Source organism: Peromyscus leucopus, chromosome 3, assembly GCF_004664715.2.
Source record: "Peromyscus leucopus breed LL Stock chromosome 3, UCI_PerLeu_2.1, whole genome shotgun sequence".
NCBI classification, from domain to species: Eukaryota; Metazoa; Chordata; class Mammalia; order Rodentia; family Cricetidae; genus Peromyscus; species Peromyscus leucopus.
Window position 1 is genome coordinate 155,224,210 of NC_051065.1, and position 27,884 is coordinate 155,252,093.

Genomic DNA, 27,884 nt, shown 5'->3' on the forward strand with positions numbered 1-27,884 from the left:
TTTCCAGGCATCTTTTTATAGCTAATGGAAAGAGAGCCCTAGCTCTCTAGTCACTGAATTACTCTTAGGTTTGTAGGGATGAGTTGGACAGAGGTGGATTCCACAGATGAGGGGTCCTGTGCAAAGAGCACCCTCTCTCTGTAAGCAAGGCCAGCATGGAGGTGAATGAAGGGTGGGTGGGCTTCAGCTGATTATAGGCAGTACTCATGCTTTCCCTGCTTCCCTTTCCCCCAGCAAAACACGGCATGTTAATATCCTGCTGTTCATGGGGTACATGACAAAGGACAACCTGGCCATTGTGACCCAGTGGTGTGAGGGCAGCAGTCTCTATAAACACCTGCATGTCCAGGAGACCAAATTCCAGATGTTCCAGCTAATTGACATTGCCCGACAGACAGCTCAGGGAATGGAGTAAGTAGACAGCTTGGTGAGTCCTTGTGGCCTGAACCCTGAGTTGCCCTTGTGGGAACCTGATTGAGTGACACCTGGGTGGGCTCTTTGACATCTGAAGCTCCCATTTCTCATCAACCAGACCTAGCTACCATCTGTAGGAGCCTTGTGCCCAGGCAGCAGGAATACGCTCTGCTCACCGGTGCTTTTGTCAATTAAGAAAAATATTTTCAATTGCATGTTTATATGGGTCTGTGAATGGCAGTGCTCAGATGGGTGGTCCTGGGGCTGGAGTCAGTCGTCAGCTGCCTAATGTGGGTGTTGGGAATTGAAATTGGGTCTTCTGCAAGAGCAGTGACATGTTAACCTCCAAACCATCTTTTCAGCCCTTTGTCACTTTGGATCATTTTCTTTAACCTGGATCCTCTGGATCTACGGAGCAAGATCCAGAGTTTGAGGCTAGCTTGATCTATAGAGCAAGTTCCAGAATAGCTAGGGCTACACAGAGAACCCCTGTCTCAAACAGCCAAAAAATAAAATTCATACAGAACTCTGAACTTTAACATTCACATACCATAAGAAGTCTTTCTTTTGGAGGCAGGGCTTGGGGGCCTTTCTATATTCAAAGTACAGCCATCCTACTAAATGCTGCATTCTTACCATATAGAAAAATACCCAGCTTATGGCCATCCCCAGCTCCTGACAATTGGCCTTCCAACTGCTGGGGTTTGTCTTTGGTAAGTGGAATGTGAGGTAAAAGATGGCATCCTTCATGCCTGGCTTTGTTTGCAGAGCAAATCCAAGTTGGAGTATGCAAGGCGAATTGCTACCCACAGTTAGCTGATGGCCAGTGAGACAGTCACAGTTATACTTTTGAGTAAAGCTGATGTTTGATGTTAGCCTGTTGACACTGTGGCCTTTCTATAGGTGACATTCTTAGGCTGGGAAGATAGGTCCTTGGGTACCTTATTTATTAGCTGTAGCTAATTAACTGATTGATTTTTCTCCTTCACAGCTATTTGCATGCAAAGAACATCATCCACAGAGACATGAAGTCCAACAGTATCCTTTGGTATTGAGTTCTCAGCTTAGGGACCCAAAGGGGCCTTTTTCTCAAATATGGTTTATGGTTCCAGGGGGGAGCTTCTTAAAGAAAAAAAAACAAAAACAAAAACAAAAAAACAAAAACAACCTGAAGTTAGTTAAGAAGCCAAACAGGCCCTCTACAGCCTCCTCCTCACCTGGGCTGCCATGACTGTCCACAAGAGTTCCTTCCTTAAGGTTTTTTCCCCAACAGTGATCTGTAAACAAGTCCTTCAGAGTTGGGATACAAACTTGGAATGAACTTGAACTCAGCCTGGTTGGATTATTCAAAGCTTGAGTTTATTAGCATCTATTTAAATATCATCTGTGGAAGATATGTGGCTGTACATACAGATGAAAAAGTCAAGATTTTCAAGGTTCTGGATTTACTTCCCATCCTCGGATGCAAATATGTGTTACCAACAAGTGCAAAGTGGTTGCTGCCTCCTGCTCACTTGGTCTAAGCAGCATAATGCCATCAATACAGTAGAACAATGTGATATTTGGTGGAAGTCACAGATAATCAAGATCCCTTCAAACTAACTTATGACACAGGTCAGGAGAGGTAAAGCATCCTTGAGGTAAAACTGTAACGGTGTTTTCCTGGCCTTGCCAACTAAAAGCAAATTGTTTCTGGTGATCCTTATGGACAGGTACCAAGAAAAGGCATTTTTCTTCAGGCTGGAGAGGTAGTTCAGAGGTTAAGAGCATTGATTGTTCAATTGCCAGCAACCACATGGCAGCTCACAACCATCTATAACGCCCTCATCTGGCCTCCAGGCATACAAGCACACAGAATAAATCAATCTAAAGGAAACCGCACTTCCTCTTCCTCACACCAGTTGTGCACCTTTTATGCTGTGAGATGGTGCACAGCATGATGTGCAGTGTCAGGCCTAGCTGTGCTGCATTAGTGGCCCTGACCTTCTTGCTACACTTTCTTTAAGTAAAGTTTTTGGGCAGCTAAGCACTGCTCTAAGATATTGGTCACCAAGTGGATCAGTTCTAGCCAGTCTTTAAAAACATTCGGTGGTGAGGCTGCTGCTCTTTTGTTGCTGTCCTGAGTAGGGCATGTAGGCGGGGGGTGGGAAACTGGTGAGCAGTCTGAGGCCCAATTACTGGGCCTACACCATCATTTCCTGCCTCCTGAAGATAAGTGATAAATTTCAGAATTTGATTTAGTAGTGAGGCAAAGGAGGTAGAAAGCACTGTAACAACGTTGACCTGTCAGTCTCCTTAACAAGCATTGAGATATATTTCTCCATGAAGGCCTCACGGTGAAAATTGGAGATTTTGGTTTGGCAACAGTCAAGTCACGCTGGAGTGGTTCTCAGCAGGTTGAACAGCCCACGGGCTCTGTGCTGTGGATGGTAAGGAAGCTGGCCCCACACAACTTCCTGAGCACTATGATGTATTGGCCTGGAGCATTCTGCACATTTTGGGAGTCTGGTTGATCCCTGGTATCAGCTTAAGGCAAAACCACTTATCTCCTAGGAAGGCAACAGAGGCCAGAGCCTGGTGGGTTAAGTCTTTAGGGAAGAGCTACCCTGGGCTAAGGACTGGACTCCCTCCAACTAGTTGGAATAGCCTGGCTCCTGAATGTCTCTGGAGCCCATTACCCAGGGACTAACGTACTTTGTCCTCATAGGCCCCAGAAGTAATCCGAATGCAGGATAACAACCCGTTCAGCTTCCAGTCTGATGTCTACTCCTATGGCATTGTGCTGTACGAGCTGATGACAGGGGAGCTTCCCTACTCCCACATCAACAACCGAGATCAGGTGATCTGCACGGGGCCTGGCAGAGCAGCACGGGGCCGGTTAGTTAGTCCCAGTGTCTGTCCTTCACAAACTCCTTTGCTCACCTGTTTCCCTTTAGATCATCTTCATGGTGGGCCGGGGATATGTTTCCCCAGACCTTAGCAGGCTCTACAAAAACTGCCCCAAGGCAATGAAGAGGTTGGTGGCCGACTGTGTGAAGAAAGTAAAAGAAGAGAGGCCTCTGTTTCCCCAGGTTAGGTGGAGCTCACTAGCTCGAATACGATTAGTCTGAGGTGGGCCAGGGGTCTGTGGGGAGAGGGCCTTCTGTGTGCTTAGACACCTGACTGAAAGGTATGGCTGGGGAGATAGCCAGTCCCCAACTAACGAGACCACATCGGGGCCTTGTTTCAGATCCTGTCTTCCATTGAGCTGCTTCAGCACTCTCTGCCGAAAATCAACAGGAGCGCCTCTGAGCCCTCTCTGCATCGGGCGGCCCACACTGAGGACATCAATGCTTGCACGCTGACCACATCCCCGAGGCTACCAGTCTTCTAGCTGATGTTGTAGCTGTTCTTAGGCCATCAGGGGAAGAGTCAGCAGGCACCACTTTGTTTCCTTGGGGGCAGAATGCATGTTTTCAGAGAAGCTGCTGCTAAGGACCTAGACTACTCACAGGGCCTTAACTTCATGTTGCCTTCTTTTCTACCCTCCTGCCCTGGGAAAGGAAGCTGTCCACCATGCTAGTCTGCTCTGCTCCAGGAATACAAGTCAGCGGAGTATTTTAGAGCAAGAAAATGGCCTTGGAGAGAAGTCAAAGCGGCTTGCACTCTGGCTGCTGCAGGGACGTGCAATTGGGAACTGAGCTCGCTGAGCCTATCTGCTGCAGGGCGCAGACAGTGGTGCAGTGCCAGTTTGCACATGGAGTCTTGGCCACCTGGGGGAGCCTGCTTTGGTACTACAGAACTTCACTTTATGGACACACCCTCTCTTACTGTGTCTAAGGTGTCCTGTGTGGATGGCTTTCCAAGCACGGTGCTCCACCTTCGGGCAGCCTCCCACACGCTGAATCTGTCTTCCAGAAGCTGCCCCTATGGGGTGGGCTGCAGCCCAGCCTATCTCTAGTCACATCCTTGTCTGTAAGAAAGCCAGGAATACAGGTTTTCTTAATGATTTTGGGTTTTAATTTTGTTTTTATTGCGCCTGACAAGATACAGTTATCTGATGGTTCCTCAATTATGTTATTTTAATAAAATAAATTAAATTTAGGTTTAATGGCTTCTGACTCCGTCAAAAGTAATACTGAGCTCGCAGGTAGTATGGACACCCTATCTTGTGTAAAACTCAAGGAGGGTCTGTGCTGTGTGAGCCTTTTCTGCAGTTATATGAACAGCTGAGTAAAAAGCAGACAGGTAATACCCTCCCCAACACACACACACACACACACACACACACACACACACACACACACACACACACACACGGAGTGCATTTATAAAATATCTGGTATCTACAGAGCTTTTTACAAAAATAAATTTAGGTTTAGAACAAACTTGCTGTGACTTACAAAGTTATACACACTACATTTACAATCCAGCTGTCTTGGTTGGTTTCATGTCCCCTCAGATACTAGTGACTGTTGGGTCAAGACCACAAAAACAGTGTAGAGTAGGGCCTACTTTACAGGCAGACTGAATGTGATGCCTCAGTGTCTTATGCTCTCTCTCACTATAAGGGGAGGATGGCGATGGAGTTTCCCTGGAGACCTTTCTAGATATCACTATAGGACTCACCCTTTAACTGCTTTGGGACTCTGGAGGGAACTAAATCAAGCCTGACCATGCTCAGAGCAGTAAGAGTCTATGCTATAGTGCAGCACCAACATGACCACGTGTTCTACAGCGGTGTATAAATTCCAAGGCGCTCAACACACTACATTAGAGATGGTCACTGCAGAGGAGCCCTCTACAGCGCTGGCGACGCCTTGGCAAGAAAAACAGATCTGCTGCTTTATGAGCAGCTCCCAGTTTACTGTTGCTTAAGAAAGTCACAAAAGAAAGATGGCAGTTGGGTTTCATTTAAAAGCAATCAATTAAAACAGCTGGACCACATAGCTGGTCCCCGGTAAAGGGGCTGGAGGTACAACTAAGAGCCCAACTCTAAACGTAGTGATTCCACGGACTTGGTTATCTTATGTCCTTCCCTTCACCAGGACTGTGAAAGTGGAGCATGAAGAGACCAAGGGGATTTGCTACCACACTCACATCCAGGTATCAGTGACAGAGGCTTTCGCACCCTGCCTTGGAAAGTTGTGATGGCAGAGCCCAAAATCAGTGTCAGCACTGATTCTAGGGTTCTGATGATTCTACTCCAGAAAGATGCATGAAGAGGTCTCCAAGCTCTGTCACGTCGACATCATCCGTGCTAGGGACATGCTGGGTTTCTCGGTTCTCGATAAAATCCCAAAGCCGCACTGAGTTAAAGAACTGCAAAAACAGCCAAAAAGCACGCCTGGGTCAGTGGAGATGGCAGCAGACCGAGCGCTAGCTTGCTTTGCTTTTGTTGACCCCACTGCTCTGCTGCCAAAGTGTTTGGGAGGGGCCTGGGCAGTAGCTGGGAATCCCCACATCTCTAACCAGCTTACCCTCACAGTGCCTTCAGAACTCAGCTGCTTCCGAGGTTTCTCTGGCTCTGCCAGCCGCCCATCAGGGTAAGCATGGCGGTAAAGGCACTTGCTTCCAAAGGGACAGGTCCCCTTGCCTTGTTCAAAGTATTTACATGCCTTTTTCCTGAAAAGCACACACACAAAATAAATCAATCAATCAGAGACCGATGAAAACAAAGAACAGCTACAGTCTTCCTGCGGGCCCACCTGTGACACTGGCAAAACCTAGGCTGGGAGAAGGACTTGTTGAAGTCACAGCTGGGATTCTGATTTCCAAGCTGGGCAAAGCAGCTGGGATGCACTGTGTGGAGGTTGCAGTGCTCAGTAGCAAGGACGGCCCTCCCCCCAATCCTAGCCGCTCCAGTGCCTCTGCACCAGGGCTGAGCGAGGCCTGGGTACTCCAGGTGCCGAGGTTTGAAGCTGATTCACCAGCTCTGCCCAAGTCTCCAAAGCAAGTGAGTTAGTTTCCTTTCCTCCTGGTCAAAAGTTCTGACACAGGGAGAGGGCAGCCTGGAAAAGCAGGTCTTGGATGCCTGAAGCTATGGCTGTCTTCTACCTTTAGAGCCTAGCTTAACTCTTTCCTTGTACCTTTGACCCTTCTCCACTGTTCTGGGATTTTATATTTTTATATAAATAAATAAATAAATAAATAAATAAATAAATAAATAAATAAATAAATAAATATAGTAAACTCTCAGGTCTCTAAGGGCCCTTCACTAGCCCCAGAACTGCCTCCTCATTGGGCATGGTGGCCTACACCTGTAATCCCAAACCTTAGGAAGCAGAGGCAAGAAGGTCTCAATGAGTTTTGAGGCCAGCCTAGTCTACAAATAGTTCCAGCCCAAACAGGGCTATAAATAAGACGCTGTATCAAAAACAAACCTGAGCCGGGCGGTGGTGGCGCACGCCTTTAATCCCAGCACTTGGGAGGCAGAGCCAGGCGGATCTCTGTGAGTTCGAGGCCAGCATGGGCTACCAAGTGAGTTCCAGGAAAGGCGCAAAGCTACACAAAGAAACCCTGTCTCGAAAAAACCAAAACCAAAACCAAAAAACAAAACAAAACAAAACAAAACAAAAAAACGAAGAAAAAAAAAAAAAAAAAAAAAAAAAAAAAAAACCTGCCGGCTGATGGTGGTGCACATCTTTAATCCCTGCACTCAAGAGGCAAGGCAGGTGGATCTCTGTGAGTTTGAGGCCAGCCTAGTTCCAGGATAGCCAGGGCTACACAGAGAAACCCTGTTCAAAAAGAAAAACAAAACAAAACAAAAAACAAACAAACAAAAAATGGCCCAGAGGTGGTGGCGCACGCCTTTAATCCCAGCACTCAAGAGGCAGAGGCATGCAGATCTCTGAGTTCGAGGCCAGCCTGGTCTACAGCCTGGTCTACAGAGTGAGTTCCTGGACAGCCAAAGCTGTTACACAGAGAAACCTTGTCTCAGCCAAAACAAAGATAAAACACCACCAATAACAATAAAAACCACAAACAAACAAAAAACCCCAAGCAAACAAAATACAAACCAAACAAAATCAAAACCAACCACCACCACCACAACAAAAAAAACCCGAAACCCTGCCTTCCCTAGGCCCCGCTCTCACGCGGCCTTCCTTTCTTCTCCAGCTCTCCCTATCTGCCCACCAAAGTCAAAAGCTCTAGCTTGGCCACCTCACTCGGTGTTCTCAGCTCTCACATCCGTCTAAGCTATTGACAAAACAAATCCCAAACCAACTGGCCCTCTACTTTCCACTGTCCCATTCCCAGAGTATCACCCTGTACTGCCTGCCTGCCAGTCATGTCTTCCTTGACGTCCTCCCATCTCCACTAGTAAGTCTCTAGCCCCTTCAAAGGACCACAGTGGAGCTGTGCTGCCTACCCACAGGATAGGGTATTCAGGGCTCCTCAAGGCTTTCTTCTTGCACCCAAGGGAGACCCAAGTGCCTTCTCTGTTCTGCCTTAGGCCACTAATGAAGAAATCTGCCACCACACTGCCCTGTCACACTTTGATGAGTGATGATCTCACTCATCTCTCTGTTGCCTGGTAGACAGACGCTCATGTTCTGGAGAATGCTCAAGAACATCCCCCAAAGGGACGCACAGCCAGGCAAGGACAACAGCACAGAGGCGACTTCTAACCAGCACAGCACCTTTCTAAGCCCAGCCAGCTGTCTTGCTGCATCTGCCCTCTTGTGGACGGACAATCATATGACAGGAGGGGAAATGGTAAAATGGGTAAATACTAAGCTATAGTAATTAGATAAACATAGAAACTTTTAAAACAACAGGAAAAAGACAAAAAACAAACAAAATAAAAAACTTAAGGAAAAAAAGTGACTTTTGGCCAGGCATGATGGTGTAAGCCTTTGATTCTAGTACTTGGTTGACAAAGGCAGGTGGGTCCAGGCCAGCCAGGGCTACACAGTGAGAGCCTGTCTCAATAAAAACAACAAAAAAGAACAAACAGAAAAGCGAGTTTTAAAGGGCAAATCTGATGTTGCCTTGTGGGTTTTGTAATATGTAAATATAACCACATTATTCATAATACAAATGACAAAGGACAGATACAAGGCAACAGGAATATTCTGTGAGAAATTGCTAGAAAAGCATTTCTTGAAAAAGATGCCAGATGTGGTTGTGCATGCCTGTAATCCTAACACCAGGGCGGCTGAGGTAGATAGTTGAGGCCAGACTAGGTAACAGAGTGTGTTAAGCAGCATGACAAGCGCGTGGGAGTCAGTTCTCATCTTGCACCTTCCTGCTCATTACTTTCCTCTGCTAGAGTGTGAGCTGTGTGAGGCTGGCACTGTCAGCCTCTTGGAGTGATGTGTCCCCTGCAATGGACAAGGCCTGTGAGATGGCAGATCCTCAGCAGACACCTGGTAAATGCATGGAAAATCAGAGATGCCAAGTTCACCTAAGCACCAGGCATCAGTGCTCATCTTAGAACTCATCTGCTTCCTCAAGGCTGCGCTCAGCTCTGCAGCTCAGAGCTCACCCAGCAAAATGCCTGACAGGAGCGAGAAGCTTTGAGATCCATTCACCAGGTCCACATTCTTGGGAAACCTGAAGCTGACAGAGGCTCAACCCCATCCAGCCAGGCGGGTGCCAGGACCCCTATGAAATGAAGGCACTTACCCCATTCCCTGTTTGAAAGCTTCAATCAACTCATTCTTTTTATTCTGATCTTCTACCCAGTACACACTTGGAATTACAAACTCTGATATCACACGGCACTCTGGACAAGACCTGAAGAACAAACAAATTAGGTTTGTAAGGGAGAAAATAGTATCACGAATCCTTTGCATATTCCACTCTGAAACCCCTTGTTCAAATGCACGGCAAGAGACACAATCACCACTATCTAAGAGCAGCCTGTGCTGATGAAAAGGTTCAACTCAGTAAGAAAAAGATGTGAGCATTCATCCAGGACAGCCAATAATCACACAAGCAATGCTCATTATCCTCAGTGACTATGGAGGACAAGATGACAGTAAGACATACTTTACTCCTGGGACAGCTCAGATTAGAAATAAAGGCAAGTGTTGGAGAGGATGTAAAAAAACTGGAATCCTTATCTGCAGGTAAGAGTAGGAAATGGCTTCAGTTAGATGCCAAGCTTGTATGAGTGCCCACTAACTAGCTGGACTCACTTTATGATGGGGTTTTCAAACTGTTTGGCGCATCTCCATTGGCGGATGCAGGAAAGGCAGTAGGTGTGGCTGCAGCTGGAGAGAATGCCAAACCTCCTCTCAGAAGCAGATGCCTTCTCCAAGATCACCTCCATACAGATACTGCACACTTTGTCCTGGCTCGCCTGGAAGGCAAAAGCCTTTTCCATCTCGTGCTCAAATGTCGACATACACATCTGAGGACAACAGGGAAGAAGCTTTAGGTTCTCTTTGGCCAAGATCCCCAGGATTGCTCAGTCACATAGTCACAGCAGCTGTTAAAAACAGTACCCACAGTCCCTGAATTCAGGACACAAAGATCTGACCACAAAGTGGACCTCAAGCCACCTTGTCCTTGTCCTAGGTTCCCTAGTAGGATACGGTCACTACCAGTTTAGCAGCCATGGAGTTCTGGAACGCTTATGTCATTGTGGGAGCTGCAGCCTTCATGAGCACTGGGTCACAGGTCTCCTGGCTCTTCTGGATGTTGTGCCTATTTCATGCCACAACAATACAGGAAATGCCAAGTAACTGTGACTAGCTAAATGAATTCAAGTGAATGAAGGAGGATGAGAAGACCCAGGCCCCTGCTCTCAGAGCTGAGTGCATATAACAGTGCCCTCTGCACGTGGATGAAGATAAGACCCAATCTGAGTTCCACAGCTGCTACTCCACCGTCCCATGGAAGCTGGACTGCCAGGAATGCTGTCTGCTGACATGTGCATTAGCAGCCCTCCTGGGACCAGGCCTTCTCGGTCAGAGAGGCCATGACCATTTTATTCCACATAACTACCACATCCTTAGAGGAGGGAAGCTGGCCTCTGACACTGTAACCCTGGGCTTCTTCCCTCTCTAATCCATCCTCATAACCCTGGAATGAGCAGAGCCCAATGTAAGGCCTAGCCTCCAGATGCCAGGGACATTCATAACCTTTCAACACTTGGCTCCCACGAGTTCACCATCAAAGGGACTAGAGATGGCACAGCAGTTAAGAGCTCTTGCTGCTCTTCCAAAGGACTTGAATTTGGTCCTAGTACCCTCCTTGGGCAGCTTAAAACTGCCTGTAATTCCAGCTCAAGGATTCTACAACTCTCTCACCTCTATAGGTACTCAGATGTGCGCGCGCGCACGCGCGCGCGCACACACACACACACACACACACACACACACACACACACACACACGCACGCACGCACGCACGCGCACGCACGCACGCGCACGCACGCACGCGCACGCACGCACGCACGCACGCACGCGCACGCGCACACACACACACACTTTAAAGAAATATCCATAATAAATGTTTTTCAAAGTTTCCAAAATATTGGCTAGCTGGATCCCCACCACAGAGATGTGTAAGCCTAGGGATGTGTGAGAGATTGAGTGTACATGTGGTATAGAAGGCAGGCACAGGTACATGTGCTCCTGAGTCGGAGCTGTTTGCTTTACTTTGTATTTCTTTTACTCATTAGTTTTTTTAAAGAATGTACTTAATGTTCTGGGAAATGAACACATTGAAGCTTTTTTAAAAAATGATTTATTTCTTTTTAATTTTTATTTTACGTGCATTTGTGTTTTGCTTGAATGTATATGTATGTGAGTGTGTCAGATCCCCTGTAACCGGAGTTACAGTTGTGAGCTGCCACGTGGGTGCTAGGAATTGAACCCCGAGTCCTCTGGAAGAATAGCTAGTGCTCTTAACCACTGAGCCATCTTTCCAGTCCCTGACTTATTTTTATTTTATGTGCACTGGTGTTTTGCCTACATGTATGTCTGCGTGAGGGTCTTGGATCCCTTGGAACTGGAGTTACAGACAGTTGTGAGCTACCATGTGGGTGCTGAGAATTGAACCCAGGTCCTCTGGAAGAGCAACCAGTACTCTTAACCACTGAGCCATCTTTCTGGCACTACTTTGCATTTCTTAAAGCTTAATTATTTCTTTTTCACTAGTATTCAAAACTTAATTATTTCTTTTTCACTATTATTCGTGTGTGCATGTGTGTTGTGTGTATACATGCACGAGGTTCTTATGGAAGTGAGAAGGGATGCCGGACCCTCTGGTGCTTGAGTTACAGGAGGTTGCACAGAGCTACCCGAAGTGGGTGCTAGAAAGTGAATGTTGGTCCTCGGCAAGAGCAGCAAGTGCTCTTAATTGGTGAGCCATTTTTCCAGTCCTAAACTTTGCATTTCTAATACTTCTTATTCTTCTGTGTTCCAATTAATCAAGAACTGATCAATTGGCAACAGGAAAAGAGCTTGAAAACAGAGTACAAATAAGTCAGGTACACAACACAGGCAGTCCTGGCAGAAAGATAGCTTTGAGACTCCTGACTCCAGCCTGTGGTACACTCAGGGTTCTTAAAATGAGTCCATGCAAGGCTTTCAAGTTACCTTCTCATGAGCTTTCCTCTGTTCTGGGTCAAAGGGGTGCAGGACTTGAAGCCTGCAGATCTCACACATGTCCCCATGCAGGTAGACACAGGCATCTCCAAACCGGCACTCCCCAGCAGCAGCATAGGGGCACAACTGCGGCTCACTGCTGTAGGAGCTGCTGGCCTCCAAGTCATCTAGGCCACTCCTGATGGCATCTAGGTAGGAATGGGGCTTCATCTCTGGGCTGGTCTGAGGGTCACTGCAGCCACCTGGATTAGTCACTGTGCTCGGGAGAGTCTTCTCTTCAGCCAGGCCAGTGAGATCTCAACACAAAATGCACACATACACACACACATGAGAACGGGCTCACCTTTCACGTCAGCTACCAGGCCCAATTAGGAACAGCTAGAGAAAAGCAGGCCCGAGAACAACAGTGCAGAGCCTGCGAGATGGTCAGGTGGTGAAGGGCTTGCCATGCGGACAGAAGAGAGTGGGGTCTTTTTATACAGAACACAAAGATGTCCACACACAAGTATATAATGCTAAACCACCCCAACACAGGAGACCCCAAGAGGAACAACCCCAAGAGCTGGGAACCTCCCTGAGACCCAGCAGCACAAAAGCCACTTGACTTCCTTCTCCCAAACCTGGTCTCAGCCTAGACCCCTTCCTTGCCCCGTATCTGAAGAGGCTCCTGAAATCTCTCAAGCAGTCACTACCAGGGCATGGCACCAAACAAGAAGAGAGTGTCACACCCCTTCATTAGAATACCCAGCTTCACCCAAACCAAGCCCAGTGGCTCTCCCTCTGTCTGTGGATCCAGATGCAGAACTCCCAGCTCCTTCTCCAGCACCATGTCTGCCTGCCTGCTACCATGCTTCCCGCCATGACCATAATGAGCTAACCCTCTAAAACTGTAAACAAGCCCCAAATGCTTTCTCTTATAAAAGTTGCCATGGACACGATGTCTCTCCACGGCAATACAACACTGACTAAGAAATATGGCAAGCGCTGAATTGTGAACTTAAAAATGGTTACATCAGCAAATATTATGTTCATTAAAAAAAATAAGACAGAATGTAATCACCATACGTATGTGTATGAAATTGAAGATAGTGATGTTCTAAAATAGAAAGTGGTGATGGTGTCATGGGCCTATGAGGATGCTGGACTAAAGTCTATCTAATTGTGCAAACAGGCAAATTGTATACTATGTGAATTATTTGTCAATAAAGATTATATAAAATGTTAAAAAAAAAATACCCAGCTTCAGCCTGGCAGTGGTGGTGCACACCTTTAATCCCAGTACTCGGGAGGCAGAGCCAGGCGGATCTCTGTGAGTTCGAAACCAGCCTGGTCTACAGAGCGAGTTCCAGGACACCCAGGGCCACACAGAAACACTGTATCTCAAAAAACCAAAAACAAACGACAAAATAAAAAAAAATCCCACCCAGGTTCAAAATGAATAGCCTGCAGCTTCTCATCAGCGGTGATGAGGCAACTTCATGGTGACAAAAGACCCCTCTGACATCCAGTTGTGGAGATGCACCCCTGAACCTCTGCAGCCTGTTTTCAGATCAACACCTGACACCCCAGGAGCTTCCTGAGGAGCCTGAAAGCGGCACTAAGCCACACCCGCTGCTCTCCGCCCCCCCCACGGCCCCCCCCCCCGCCCCCATGGCGGGCTGCGGTCACTCACTGCGGTCTCTGAGCACCAGTGTCTTCTTCTCCCGCTTCCCCGGTTCGTGCAAATGTGTCCTCCTAACAGATGTGGCGATGTCAGGAGAAGGGTGAGGACTGGGCAAGCTTGAGGAGGGCAAAGAGTGGGGTGCAGGGCCCACAGCTCCACCTGCTGCAGCCGGGGGCTTTGTATGATCATATCTGAACAAAACATGACAATGTATCTTGGTCATGCGGGCCCAGCACTGCCCGGCCCCCCAGCCACCAACAGCTGGACTCCTCAAGGTGGGGAAGGGTCTGCTGTCTCTGTACTCTCAACTAGAAAAGGCTATGGGCCATGGAACCTGCTACTATCCCCACACCTAAGTGTCCCAGTAGGACTGACAGGAACCCATCCACTGCCCAGAACATCTGTGCCACCAGGAGGCCCTTTGGGAAGAACTTTCCAGGACACACAGATACGGGTGGGTGGGTGGATGGGTTGGGAAAGAGCAGGTGGCTGACTCAAACTCTAGAGCTCTGCCGGACATCGAGGACTAGATAGGCTCTGCTCTCCAAAGTGTGGAGCATCTCACACCGTTGTCCAGCCTGCTGCAACAGGGTTGTGTGTGCACAAATGCCATGAGCCTCCACGCCAGAAGCCACTCAAGCATGAACTGGAAATGGCTTTAAAATAAATAGCATACCACCTCGTGACATTAAAAAACCATGATGAGAGGGTGGGCTGGTGGCAACGGGAAAGTCTAGGGTGTGTTATACGGGGTTTAAAAGCAAGACACAAATTATTAATATTCTAAGTACAATTTTGTTTAAAATTTCCCCTCATCAATACCCATGCTCAGGCAGGCATATGGCATACACCTGTGTTCCTACCCCCGGGGGTGGAGGCAAGAGACCCGAAGTTCAAAGCCAGCCCTGGCTACATAACAAGTTTGAAGTCATCCTGGGTGGTATAAAACTGTCAATAACACCAGACACAAGCCCGCTCTCCACACACAGCTTCACTCCAGTCGCCACAGCTGTGGCAGCCTTGCCTGCAGCGTGCACCATAGGCGCAGTAGCCCTTCTGGTAGTACTTGCAGATGGTGGATGGCTTGCTGTTCGCCAAGTCATGGGAGAACAGGCACTGGCTGCCTTCGCGACACACACCATGCATAAAATACCTGAGGAGACAAGCACAGAAGAGCTGAGTCCCGCCGGGAAAGCAGCACTCTCCAGCCCCGCCCACACTGCCCTCACTTTCCTTGATTCTAAACAAAGTGATTGTACATGCATCACAATGACCCAAGACTAGCTTTTTAGAAGAAAAATGACCTCAAAAGTTTCTATGTGGGGGATGGAGAGATGATTCAGCGGTTACAAGTACTTTCTGCTTTTGCAGAGGATCCAGCCTCTTCCCAGCACCCATCTCAGCTAACAACCATGTGAAACTCCAGTCTCAGGGGGATCTGATGCCCTCCTTCGGTCTCTCTGGTCACTTCATGCATGTGGTACACACACATACATGCAAGTAAATATTCATACACAGAAAATATTTTTCAAAACCCTTCAATGTGGATAAGCTCTTGATTTATGTTAAGTATGTAAGATGTGAGCTTCATAACTGGGAAAACCCACATGACCGACCGGTGTGAGAAAGTCTTGGGCTCAGGCCAAGTCACAAAGCCCTCTTCCCTTCTGCTGATTCACCTGTAAATGAAGACACCAGCTACTGCTTCACGAGGTTGCTGCAAGAGCCCCAAGAGAGTGTGGCATTGAAAGACACAAGTGATGCTGGGCACGGTGGCCCAGTCTGAAATCCTATCACTCTCAGGAGGCTGGGAATTTAGCTTTGTTGTAGGGTGCTTGCCTAGCACGTGCTAAGCCATGAGTTCCATTCCCTGCACAGAATAAACCAGATGTGGTGGTACATGCCTATAGTCCCAGCACTCAGAAGAGCCAGGAGGATTAGAAATTCAAGGTCATCCTTAGCAACATAACAAATCTGAAGCCAGCTTACACAGGAGATTTTGACTTAAAAGAAAATAGACCTGGTCAGCTGGGCGGCACACACCATTCGGGAGGCAGACAGGCGGATCTCTGTGACTTCAAGGCCAGCCTGATTAACCCCGTCTCAAAAAACTAAAAAGGTATAGAGCAGTGAGTGGTTCTTAACCTGCAGGTCTCAACCCCTTTGGGGGTCACATTATCAGATATCCTATATATCTGATACTTACATTTCGATTCATAACAGTAGCAAAATTACAGTTATGAAGTAGCAACAAAATAATTTAATGGTCGGGGGTCACCACAACATGAGGAACTGTATTAAAGGGTTGCATCAATAGGAAAGTTGAGAACCACTGGTCTAGAGAGATGGCTCAATGGTTAAGAGCTCTTCCAAAGGACTTGGGTCTGATTCCCACCCAATACCCACATGGCAGCTAACCACCTGTAATTCCAGTTCCAGGGAGACCTGACACTCTCTTCTGGCTTCCTCAGGTACTGCATGCATATGGTGCATAGTCATACATGTAGGCAAATCATATAATATACACATATAAATAAAAGTAAAAAGAGAAGGGGAACCAGAGTGTGCACTGGGCACAAGGGATAGATTTGGGATGGTGGCGTATATATTCAAAATTAACTGGTGACAACACTTAAAGACCAACCTTTGACACTTCTAACAAGTTTTTATAAGTTACACCTCAAGAAACTTTTAAAGACAGACAGAGATGGGGGTGGGGGGTGGCTAGACAAGCAGGTAGAACACAGGGGATGGTTAGTAACCAGGTGCAGCATTCACATCTGGTCATCATCTGGCTTCAAAAGATGATAAAAGATGTAAAAGCCGTTTGAGGCAATGCACTGAAGTCTTGAATATGGACCAGGCCACAGTCCATACTAGCTGGTAAAATAAACATTTACTGGGGCTAGTGATGTAACCCAGCTGGCAGTGTGTTCACCAGCTGGCATGAGGAGCATCACTGCAAGTGACAGTACTTGCTGCCTATAATGTCAGCACTCTGGAGGTGGAGCAGTTCAAGGTCACCCTTGGCTACATGGGGGGCCCATGTGGGGGTCCCATCCCTCAAGCCCCAAATAAAGAGTGTAAAAACAGAACAGATTATTGCTGTGAAATAATCCTTTTGTATACTTACTGAGTGAATATATGTCACTACGATTGGTTTAATAAACAAACTGACTGGCTAACAGCTAGAAAGTTAAGCCAGGAAAGCCAAACTGAGAATGATGGGATGAGGAAGGACAGAGTCAGAGGAGTTGACAGCCAGATGGAAAATGAGTCGGATACACAAAATGGGATAGAGGTAAAAGCCACGAGCCTCAGGGCAGCACACAGATTAACAGAAATAGGAAAACCTGTAAGAGCTAGTTAGTAACAAACCTGAGCTATTGGCCAAACATTTATAATTTATATTAAGTCTCTGAGTCAGTTATCTGGGAGCAGGTGGTTGGAACAGGAAAACTCTGCCTACAGATTATAAAACAGCATATAGCCAGACATGGTGGCTCACATCTTTAATCCCAGTACTCAGAAAGCAGAGGTAGGCTGATTTCTGTGAGTTCAAGGTCAGCCTGGTCTACATAGCAAGTTCCAGGTCAGTTGGGGCCACACAGTAAGACTGTCTCAAAAAACAAAAGCTGGGTGTGTGTTACAGAGAAACCCTGTCTTGAAAAATTAAAAGCAAACAGCAACAAACAACAAAACCCAAGAGAAAGAAAGAAAGAAAGAAAGAAAGAAAGAAAGAAAGAAAGAAAGAAAGAAAGAAAGAAAGGAAGAATAATAATCCATGCACAAAACCCACAAAAGTAGTATGTTCATATAATGGAATATTATTCAGCCTTTAAAAAGAAAACATTTCCAACTCAAAACTACATGAACAAGCCTTAAGGACGCTGTGCTAAGTGAAATAAGCCATCACAACAGATACATGTGAGGAGGTACTTTGAACAGTTAAATTCACTGAGGCAGAAAGCAGAGGGACTGTTGGCAGTTAAGGGGTGGGGGAGACTGGAGTTCAGCACAGCATTTTTGTCTCACAGGCAGAACTCTGGACATTGCTTACATAACTGTAAATGTACCAAGGCCACAGAACTGTAACATGGGCGCCCTGGCAAAGCTTAAGCTATATTAGATTCACTTTATCACAATGTTTTTTTAGGGTTTCTACTAAAATGAACACCATGATGTATGAGGAAGAAAGGGTTTATTTCAGCTTTCAATTCTCAGGCCGCAGTCCATCACTGAGTTCCACTGAGGGCAGGAACTCAAGGCAGGAACACTGCTGACTGGCTTGCTCAGCTCACCTTCTTATACTGCCCAGGGGTGGCACTGACCACAGTGAGCTGAACTCTCCCTCTAACATCAATTACTAATCAAGAAAAAGCAGCAACAGGCTTACCTACAGGCCAGTCCGATGGAGGCATTCTCAAGACCCCTCCTTCCATGTAACTCTAGTTTGTGTTAAGTTGACAAAAAACAAACAAACAAACAAACAAACCAACAACAAAAACAAAAACCAACCGGGACATACAATATTCTTTAAAAATTTCATATACAGGACCTCATTTTGTCTAAAAATATTATGAACATAAACTATTGTGCTAAGCCTGGTGATCCACAGAAGTATTGAACTGTCTAGGATAAGGGGACTCACAGAAGGGTTAAAAAGGAGGGTGGGAGGTAGCTGGGATAAGCTCAATATATAAATAAAGGGGTGGAAACTTTAAAAGCTGGTGATGCCTACAGTAGGCTGGTGGAATCTAGGCCATCATGGGGCATTTTCCTAACTTCAGCACCTGCACTTCCCAGTGGTTCTACATGAACACATTACATAACGGCCTTTGTAGTAACAAAGCGCTGACGGTGCTTGTAATCGACTGGGTGCAGTGCACACTGTTCAGTTCAGTCTTATTCAGGCTCCCCAGAGTGCAGCTCTTATGAAGGTCTGTAAAGGACAGGGACAACTCACACTGATGTAACCTTCCAAGTGCAGGCTGAGTGCTGGGGAAGCAGCGACAGGAGACACAGATGGCCAGCGAGGGAGAGACTAGAAGAAAACGGGCCAGAAAGAAAGGGCAGAGAGGTGAGGTGTGGGTAGGCCTGCTGGGAGCCTAGACGGGAACCATGCTATCAGTGCTCACCAGGTCACCTTGGTGTCTGTCAGCTGTAACTCTGCTGCTCAGGCCAGGCTTTCTGGAGATTCCAGAAGACCCTCTACTGTGGGGCCAGCAGCCTGCAGGTATGAACACTGCAGGGAGGAGGGGCCTGAAGTAGGTAAAACATCCCTTCACAAAAGGCTCAGAAATGCTTCTCTATAACAACAGCTTTACTGGAAAAGAATATTTAAAAATTTACTTAAGAACACAAGGGCCAGGCACTTGAGATGCTGAAGAGGAGGGTTGCCACGGCTAAATGCCATACTGGCTACGTACAACACCTTGTAGAAAAAGGAGAAAACACACACACACACACACACACACACACACACACACACACACACACACACACACACACACACGAAATTTCCCTCACCAGCTGAAGTGGCCCAGCAGATTTGATCTGACCCAAAGGCAGCTGTGTTGCTACTGGCCTGCCTGGTTTACCTTGCACCCCTCCCTTTCGGTAAAGAACCTTTCGGAATTAACTTGTGGGTGGAGCCTCCTCACATCCCACTAAACAAATAACTATCTGAGGAACACATGAGGGGAGGAAACATGTAAAGGATGATCTGTGGCTATGAACCATCTTGGCTTCGAACTCATGAGAGGAACATACAACCAGGAGGAAAACGGGAGAGCTGGGCTCAGAGGCAAGAGGACCCACAACATGCCACACAAGACCACTAATTAGAACCCACCTGCCTCCTCCTCTTCCTCACAGTCCCAAAGCCCAAAGACTAGATCATGGGTACATCCACACTGACAGTGTTGCCAAAGCAAGGCTCTGCACCCTGCAGAGCTGGCCCCGTGGCTAAGCCAGGAAGGGAAAGAGCAAAGCAGACAGCCCAGCACCTGGCCTTTTCCATGGCGGAGAGATTGGACCAAACGACAGTGTCCAATTTGTGATGGGGCTGGCAGGCTGCTGAAGATCCCCACTCCTGCTTAAGGAGCAAGCATGTATCTTCGCCTGCTACCTCCACAAAAGCACCCCCCCAATCTGATAAAAGGGACAGCAATTTCATCATCAGAATCAGAGCCAGAGCCCACCAAGATCCGAAATTGAAAGCTGCCATGGCCCTGGACTTTTCTAGGGAAAGATTTCCCAGGAAACATTTCCCAAGTCAGACACTGTTCAGTAGCTTGCTAGAAGGCTGATTTGAAAAGAAAAGAAAATTGAAGAAGAGGAAGGGAAAGAACGGAGGGCTTAGGAAGAAGCTCATGGAGTGCCCATGGCATTCAGAGGCCCTGGACTCCATTCTTAGCAGGCAGGGACGGGGCGTAGGGATCAAGTAAGGCCAGGGAAAGGAATCACCACAGTAGGTCTGAGACTGATCCCTTTGAGCTGGCCTAAGAACAGCCTTTGGCTTCTAGAAGCTGCTGGTAGAGTCAGAGTCCCTACACTGACATAAGAGCTTCCCACTGTGCCTCAACTGTACCATGGTGTGGCTCACACAAAACCTACTTGCTTCCTCTTGGGTCTGGAAGGTGGGTCACAGGCAGAAGCTGCACTGGCCCCACACTGCATCCCACCTGGTACCTCCAGTGAGAAAAAGAGCTGTGTGCTTCTCTGCAGGGATGGAAGCAGCCCTCTGGACTCCTCTGCTTCCTTGCTAAGCCAGACTAACAGCCTTGGTCTGGAGTCCAGCTGTATGCTAAACACTATGACTCTCTAGCTAGTCTCCAGGTGGGAGGGTGGTTAATCCTGGGACTCCTCCAGACAAGAAGATATTCCACATCTAAACAGTTGGGTAATTCTTTTTATTTTCTGAGACAAAGTTTTGCTATATAATGCCTCAGCTGACCTTGAACTTCTAGACTTAAGTGATTCCACTGACTCCCCTGCCTCAGACTCAAGTGGCTGAGAGTATAGGCACGCCACCACACAAGGCTTGGTAATTTTTTGAGAACTGCCACTCAAGATGGCAGTGGAGCAAGACATGGTAGAATAACACCTGTGATCCCAGCGCTTGGGCTGAGTTGGGGATTGCAAGCTGGATAGTAGCTTGGGCCATAGAAGGAGACCCAGTCTCAACAAAGCAAAACAAAATGACTAACATATTGTAACCATCCATCAGCTGGAACTGAAGGCACAAAAATAACCTGGTGCCAACAGCCCAGCCTGCAATGAAGACTAGGACTGGCAAGCTCCAACACATGGTGGCAGGCCAGTTTACGATGGCTACGAAAATAGAAGGCCAAGTGTGGTGGCGCATGCACGCCTTTATCCCAGCACTCGGAAGGCAGAGGTAGGCGGATCTCTGTGAGTTCGAGGCCAGCCTGGTCTACAGAAGACAGTCAGTCAGAGCTACAGCCTGGTCTACAGAGTGAGTGCCGCAGGATAGTCAGAGCTACACAGTGAGAGCCTGTCTCAAAACAACTACAAGCCTGGGGAGCTAAGATAAGAAACACTTCACAGTCTTCTGGAAAAAGACCAGAGATTTCCTTAGTCAGAGCAGACGACTACCAAAGGTCATCTGCTCCACCAGACAGGTGACAGCAGTCTGGCTACAGTGCAGCAGCACATAAGGATGAGTTTTTGAATCTGACTGCTACCTTCCCAAGCCACACTCAGCAACTAGTCCTCCAGACTGCGGTTAAGCTCCTGAGTCCACATGTGCCCGTTAGTTTTTATCAAGTTGACATGACCTAGAGTAACCTGGGAAGCAGGAACACCAATCAGGAATAACCTCCACAAGATAGGTCTATAGGCATGTAAAGTATTTTCTCGATTGATGACTGACAGTGGGAAGGCCCAGCCTACTGTGGGTGATGCAAACCTTGCCCAGGTGGTCCTGGGCTAGATAAGGAAGGATGCTGAGCAATAAGTCATGGGACCAAGCCAGTGAGCAGCATCCTCGAAGGGCCCTGCATCAGTCCCTGCCTCCAGGCTCCTGCCCTGACTTCCCTCAATGATAAACTGTAATGTGGGAGTGCAGGCCAAATAAAACCTTTCCTCTCCAATTTGGTTTTGGTCTTGGTGTTTATCACAGCAATGGAAAGCAAAACAGGACACGTGTAAAGGCAGAAGAGAACTGACTCTACAAAGTTGTCCTCTGACTTCTACACATCAGCCATGAGACACACGTGCCCAAACATGCATATCATATACTTGCACAGTAATAATAAGGAATACAATTAACCACAGCTCCCAGCTAATTTGACCCCTTTATGCTGTGAGTCCATGCAAGCCATTTCACTGCTCCAAGTGACTGAGGTGAGATTTAAGCAGACTCACAAGTGACAATCACTGCTTCCAGGAAAGCTAGTGAGTCGAGTCTCGTGCCAGAAGTGAAGCCAGCTGAGCACATCCTGCCTGTCCTCTGGGGCACACTCATCTCAGTCTAACAAACTTCAACTGCTGACCTTTCCCCTGAAAGAGAGGACTATGTATGGGCTGGAGGGGACAATGATGTGAGGGAGCTTGAACCTCAAAATAGGGAGGTTCCTTCTGGGGAACCGTCCAAAGACTTTCAGGCAATATAAACCTGTGGTTCACTACAGGCCCCAACCTGCCCAAAATCATCCATGTAGCTGAGGCCAAACCCAAGAGAATCAGTCTGGTTTCCCATGGGGCTTCAGTTGTCCCTCTCCAAACCTGCTTCTGCAACTCTTTTTAAACACAGGTAACATGCAGTCTGAGATTCAGGATTGCCTGACAGCAGCACACCATGGGAGCAGCTATTTGTGCCCGTGTGTATGCATGAACATGAGATGCATGCACAGGTGGCAGCATGTATCTACCATGCACAGATGGTAGAATGTAAAAGGTGTCCTCTTTACATTCACTTATTTGTCTACTGTGTGCACATGTACACTTGCACTTAGGCAGGAGTGAAGATTACCCCAGAGTCATCCTCAGGAACATCCGCTGCCTTTGAAACAGGCATCTCTCGTTGGCCTGGAGCTCACCAGGTAGGCTAGACTTCCTGGCCAGTTAGTACTGAGATCGTCCTGGCCAACACTGGGTTTCTGACTCCCTAGCACTAGAACAGCAAACATGCCCCCATACCCAGTGTTTTCACATGGGCTCTCAGGATAGAACTTATCTTCAACCTTGCAAGATAAGTTAGCTGACCGCCAGCCCCTTATGGTATTTGATATCATAGAACAAAGGGTATTCAATGTTAGGTTTTAAAGTCATCAAGCCTGAGAACACTGCTTCTCATAAATATGAGAATACATAAATACACAATGGCCAAGTTGTGTACAGGGCCATTTCAGAAATTGTTAGAAGTCCTGTGCTAATGCCAACCCAAAACTCAGCTAATAATTTATGAAACAACTCATGGCAATTTTTTAAAATAAAATCCACTTAACACAATCCAAAGACACACTAATTTGGTGCTTGTATGCTTGCTGAGGTATGGGCAGGGAACTATGAAAAGTCTTTGTTTTCCATAATTAAGTCACTGTATGTCTGCAAGAGCATCCTGTAACTCACAGCACACAGCAGTCTGGCATCTGAACTGACTGGGGCAGCAGGTGGCAGGAAGGCAGTAGAGCGCCTGTACCTGTGTTAGAATCAAGGTCCAGCAAGCTCTGTGGCACAGCAGAAACACCCTGGATCCATCACACTTTGAGTTAATGTCAGGTATGTTCAGAAACCTGTCACTGAGCCCGTGAGATGGCTCAATTCCATCTCCTGATGCCACCATGGCAGAACCCATCCCCGAAGGCTGTCCTCTGACTCCACACATAAACCACTGCACGGCACGCACACACACACTTCCAACACAATTATTTTTTAAAGAAACCTTTTATCATTGCCAAGTGTTTTGTGATCTCCACATACATGGAATTAAGACTCTTAACAGGGGCTGGAGAGATGGCTCAGCGGTTAAGAGCACTGACTGCTCTTCCAGAGGTCCTGAGTTCAATTCCCAGCACCCACATGGCAGCTAACAACTGTCTGTAACTCCAAGATCTGACACACTCACACAGACATACATACAGGCAAAACACTAGTGTATATAAAAGAATAATAAATAAAAATTAAAAAAATAAAAGACTCTTTTTTTTTTTTTTTTTTTTTGATTTTTCGACACAGGGTTTCTCTGTGTAGCTTTGCGCCTTTCCTGGGACTCACTTGGTAGCCCAGGCTGGCCTTGAACTCACAGAGATCCGCCTGGCTCTGCCTCCCGAGTGCTGGGATTAAAGGCGTGTGCCACCACCGCCCGGCTAAAAAAATAAAAGACTCTTAACAGTTTAAGAAACTTGGCCCTATCCCACAAATCATTCCTTGGCCTTTACTGTAAGTTATCAATGTCAAGGACAAGGCTTTTGTGAATAAAGTGAGAAAACACCCCAGTTTCAGCACAAACACAAACCTGGCGCTCCTGTTGATCCCGAAATTTTCCCACTTAAATATTGCTTTTATATTTAGCAGGGCCCAACTTCTTCACATCCTTTTTTAAAAAAAAAATCTTTTAAAAAACAAAAACAGCTGGGGGGCGGGGGCGGCAGCGCACACCTTTAATCCCAGCACTCAGGATGCAGAGGCAAGCAAGGATCTCTGAGTTCGAGGCCAGCCTGAGCTACAGAGTGAGTTCCAGGAAAGGCGCAAGGCTATACAGAGAAACCCTGTCTCGAAAAACAAACAAACAAACAAACAAACAAACAAACAAACCAAAGCTGGGTGGTGGTGCTGCATGCCTTTAACCCAGCACTCTCAAGGGAGAGGCAGGCTGGTCTCTGGGTTCAGCCTGGTCTACAGATCCAGTTCTAGGACAGAGAAACCCTGTGTGTGTGCGGGTGGGGTGGGGTGGGGAACTAAAACAAACAACAACAACAAACGTGTGTGTTGCCTGCATTTATATCTGGGCACTGTGTGTATGCTTGGTGCCTGAAAAGCCAGAGGAGGGCGTCAGATCCCTGGACTGGCGTAACAGATTGCTGTGAGCCACTATGTTAATGCTGGGAATTGAACCTGATTCCTCTGCAGGAGCAATCACTACTCTTAACTCTACAGTCCCATGCTTCATAACTTTTTACAAGGAAATTTCCTTTTAGATTTTGTGAAAAAATGGTCCTTCAACGGGAACATATTAAAGGCTCTGAAACAGCCGGGCAGTGATGGTGTACCCCTTTAATCTCAGCATTCTGTGAGTTTGAGGCCGGCCTGGTCTACAGAGTGAGTTCCAGGACAGCCAGTGTTGGCATTCAAGTATCTGTACTGGCCTGTCCTTAGGGTCCTGACAGGATACATCCTCAGCTGCAGCCAGTAAGAGCACCCCCTATGTGCATTTGCTAGGGTCCCTTATAAAAGACAGGCCCTGCCTGGCTCTTGTCTCTTTCTCTCTTCCTTCACTCTGGTCCCCAGGGACTGGTCTCTGCCCCTTCACTCCTCTCCCCTCACTTAAACCTCCCACATGGGCCCTGTTGTATGGTGTTGACTCCTTTTTATTATTTTTAAAATACAACAGCTAGAGTTACACAGAGAAACCCTGTCCCCCAAAACAAGACAAACCAAAGCTCTGAAACATCCTTTAGTTGAGCACAAGCTATGAGACTCAATGCCAGTGTCACACTTGCACCACTCTGAAGCTAAGCTTAGGGAAAACCTGACAATCCTGAGGTTGTTTCACTGTGGAAGATGTCCAGCTGACAGAGCATGTCTGCGAGGGATTATCTAGATTAGGTCAATTCAGGTGGGAAGATCCATCATGAATGTGGTGATATCAATCCTTAGGCTGGGGGTCAAGACTGAATAAACAATCACTGCTCTCTGGGTGTGATGTGATCAACTATCTCAAGCTCCCATCACATGACTTCCCCTTCACCATGGACTGTAGCCTCCAACTGTGAGTCAGAATAAACCCTTCCTTGTTAGGCCGCTTTTGTCAGGGACAGCACAACCAGCACAGCACCCCACACTGAAAGAAGCCCACAAACCCCAGCTAGCCCTTCAACAGAAACGATCCTTCCCCAGCATTCCAACTCTTACTAGCAACATCCCTTAGGACTCTCTTACTTGTGAGACAGAACTAAAGCTTTCAGGTCAGGCTATCTCCAGGTGCAAAAGGGGGAAAAAAGAATCAAAACGACTTAAGTATTATATAAAGATTTTATAGTCACTCATTTTAGGAAAGTGTAGAAATTAAAAAAAAAAATGGTAGAATTAAACCATAAAGCAACCAGGTGTGGTGGGGGCACACCTTTAATCCTAGCAAGGGAGGCAGAGGTAGGCAGATCTGAGTTCAAGGCTGGCCTGATCTACACAGCAAGTTCAAGGGCAGCCAGGGCTACATAGACAGAAACAATAGAAAAAACCATAAGCAAGCAGTTTTAGAAATTATTTTCTAAGTAACCTGAATCTGCTTTACAGGACACTATGATAGGAACATTTCCTCCTGCAAAGGGAAGGGAGTAAACACATGCACACTCACCCTCAACAAAGACATTCTCGTCCCATTGATCCACAAAGAGTTTCTGTTGCTGTGATAAATCACCATGACCAAAAGCAACTTTGGGAGGAGAGCTTATACTTCTCAGTAACAGTTCTGTCACTAAAGGAAATCAATGTAGGACTCTAGGCAGGGATGAATACTGAGGCTATGGAGAAGTGCCGCAGACTAGCTTGCTCCACCTTTCTTACAACATCTAAGACCACTAATCCAGGGTGACACCACCCCTGGGAGTTGGGCCCTCCCACAAAAATGAACCACAGGCTAGTCTCGTAGGATCATTTATCAATTGAGGTTCCCTCTTCCCAAATGACACTGGTTTGTGTCGAGTAAACACAAAACGAGCTAACACACTGACACTAACCGTACTTTTCTGATAACTACTTAACATAAGCCACCTGGGCCCTGGGTACTTGGCTCAATCAACCCTTATGTCGAATTTGAAAAGAACTCTTCATAAAGGTGTCAGGTACCTGCACTAATGAGAAATAACAAGGTAATTAAATAAAATGTTTATCACATAACCAAACTACATCTGTTTTTTTTTTTTTTGGGGGGGGGGAGGGGGGAGTTTCGAGACAGGGTTTCTCTGTGTAACTTTGGTGCCTGTCCTGGATCTTGCTCTGTAGACCAGGCTGGTCTCGAACTCACAGAATTCTGCCTGGCTCTGCCTGTTGAGTGCTGGGATTAAAGGTGTGCGCCACCATTGCCCGGTCACATCTGTTTCTTAATTTACTCAAACCAACTGAAATTTGTATAAGCTGAGGCTCCTCTATCCAAAATGCTTGGGCTCGGGAGTGTCTTGAATTTTCTGTATTTTAGAATATTTTCATGTACATGTCTTGGGGATGGCATAAAAGTCTAAACACAGAATTCATCGTCTCATGTATGCATACTCACATATCCTGAAAAATTTATACAGTATTTCCGATAATTTTCTATTTTAATATAACAAAATGTCATGGTGAGGAATTTCCCACTTGTAGTACCATGCCGGCACTCAGAAAGTTTGGGATTCTGAAGCGTTTCGAAATTTGGATTTCCACGTTCGGGATGCTCACAAGCTGCACTTCCCAAGCGGCAAATCCACAGGACTAGACCCTAAGCTCGTCACCGAGTTACGACGTTGCTACTCAACCATTTTTATTTCAAAATAGGAGTCACAGAGTAGCTTTCTGGTTCTCCATCTCGTCTAACAAGCCATCCACCGACGCTGTCTTTCTGCTCCTAAATGGGTCTAACCTCTCTCGGTGGTCTCGGTTTCCTGCACCGCGAAATGGGACCATCCGCTCAGGATAAGGAATGCGACCAGCCCGCGTTTCCCGCAATCCCCCCCTCGCTCGCTCACTCTCTGCAAGCCGCGGCTGCAGCTGCTCTTGCCGCTCCAGCCTCTCCGCGGCCTTCGGGGTTCCTGCGTGTTATCCCGCTGTACACGGCCCGCCTCGGCCCCTTACCTCCCTCCGGCTACCTGACAGCGCCCAAGGCCCCGGGGCGCCGCGCACTCACCTGCAGGTGACCTGCTTGGTGCTCATGGCGGCGGGACCACGGGCTGGAGTCGCGCTAAACTCTCCGAGCCGCCAGCGCCACGGCCCAGCCCGGCCCCGCCCCGCGCGCGCAGTCGCGTCACTCTTGCGCGCGCCAACCCCGTGCGTGCGTCACCTGGAGGGTGCCGGCCGGAAACTTAACCGCCGTCACAATTAGTTCC

At 47.3% G+C, this 27,884-nt stretch overlaps 2 protein-coding genes across 7 annotated transcripts in view; one reads left to right on the top strand and one right to left on the bottom strand.

The window, feature by feature from the left end:
• Positions 1–4,504, top strand: part of Raf1 (Raf-1 proto-oncogene, serine/threonine kinase) — a 57,292-nt gene extending 52,788 nt beyond the window's left edge. For 5 of the 6 annotated variants that reach the window (XM_028863993.2, XM_037204251.1, XM_037204252.1 and 2 more), the window contains 6 exons: positions 235–411; positions 1,406–1,452; positions 2,725–2,843; positions 3,122–3,253; positions 3,351–3,485; positions 3,644–4,504. In XM_028863993.2, coding sequence (XP_028719826.1) covers positions 235–411; positions 1,406–1,452; positions 2,725–2,843; positions 3,122–3,253; positions 3,351–3,485; positions 3,644–3,787 — 754 coding nt within the window. In that variant the 3' untranslated portion in view covers positions 3,788–4,504. The remainder of the gene's footprint in view (positions 1–234; positions 412–1,405; positions 1,453–2,724; positions 2,844–3,121; positions 3,254–3,350; positions 3,486–3,643) is intronic. The other variant, XM_037204253.1, reaches the window with a different exon arrangement.
• Positions 4,505–4,744: 240 nt separating this feature from the next.
• Positions 4,745–27,800, bottom strand: Mkrn2 (makorin ring finger protein 2). Its single transcript, XM_028863996.2, has 8 exons — positions 27,686–27,800; positions 14,645–14,773; positions 13,630–13,811; positions 11,949–12,253; positions 9,540–9,754; positions 9,025–9,135; positions 5,874–6,018; positions 4,745–5,715 (listed from the first exon to the last, which is right to left on the bottom strand). Exons 1-8 carry the CDS (start codon positions 27,709–27,711, stop codon positions 5,578–5,580), a joined length of 1,251 nt encoding a protein of 416 aa, XP_028719829.1. The 5' UTR covers positions 27,712–27,800; the 3' UTR covers positions 4,745–5,577.
• Between the last annotated feature and the right edge of the window lie 84 nt (positions 27,801–27,884).

What these genes read in the sequence shown, in the direction of transcription:
- Mkrn2 (XM_028863996.2), bottom strand. Translation starts at nt 27,711, where the DNA reads ATGAGCACCAAGCAGGTCACCTGCAG. An exon ending in TTTGAAAACCCCATCATAAA is followed by an intron (nt 9,136 to 9,539) that starts GTGAGTCCAGCT and finishes TTTGTTCTTCAG; the next exon opens with GTCTTGTCCAGAGTGCCGTG. An exon ending in GTTCTGAAGGCACTGTGAGG is followed by an intron (nt 5,716 to 5,873) that starts GTAAGCTGGTTA and finishes CTGTTTTTGCAG; the next exon opens with TTCTTTAACTCAGTGCGGCT.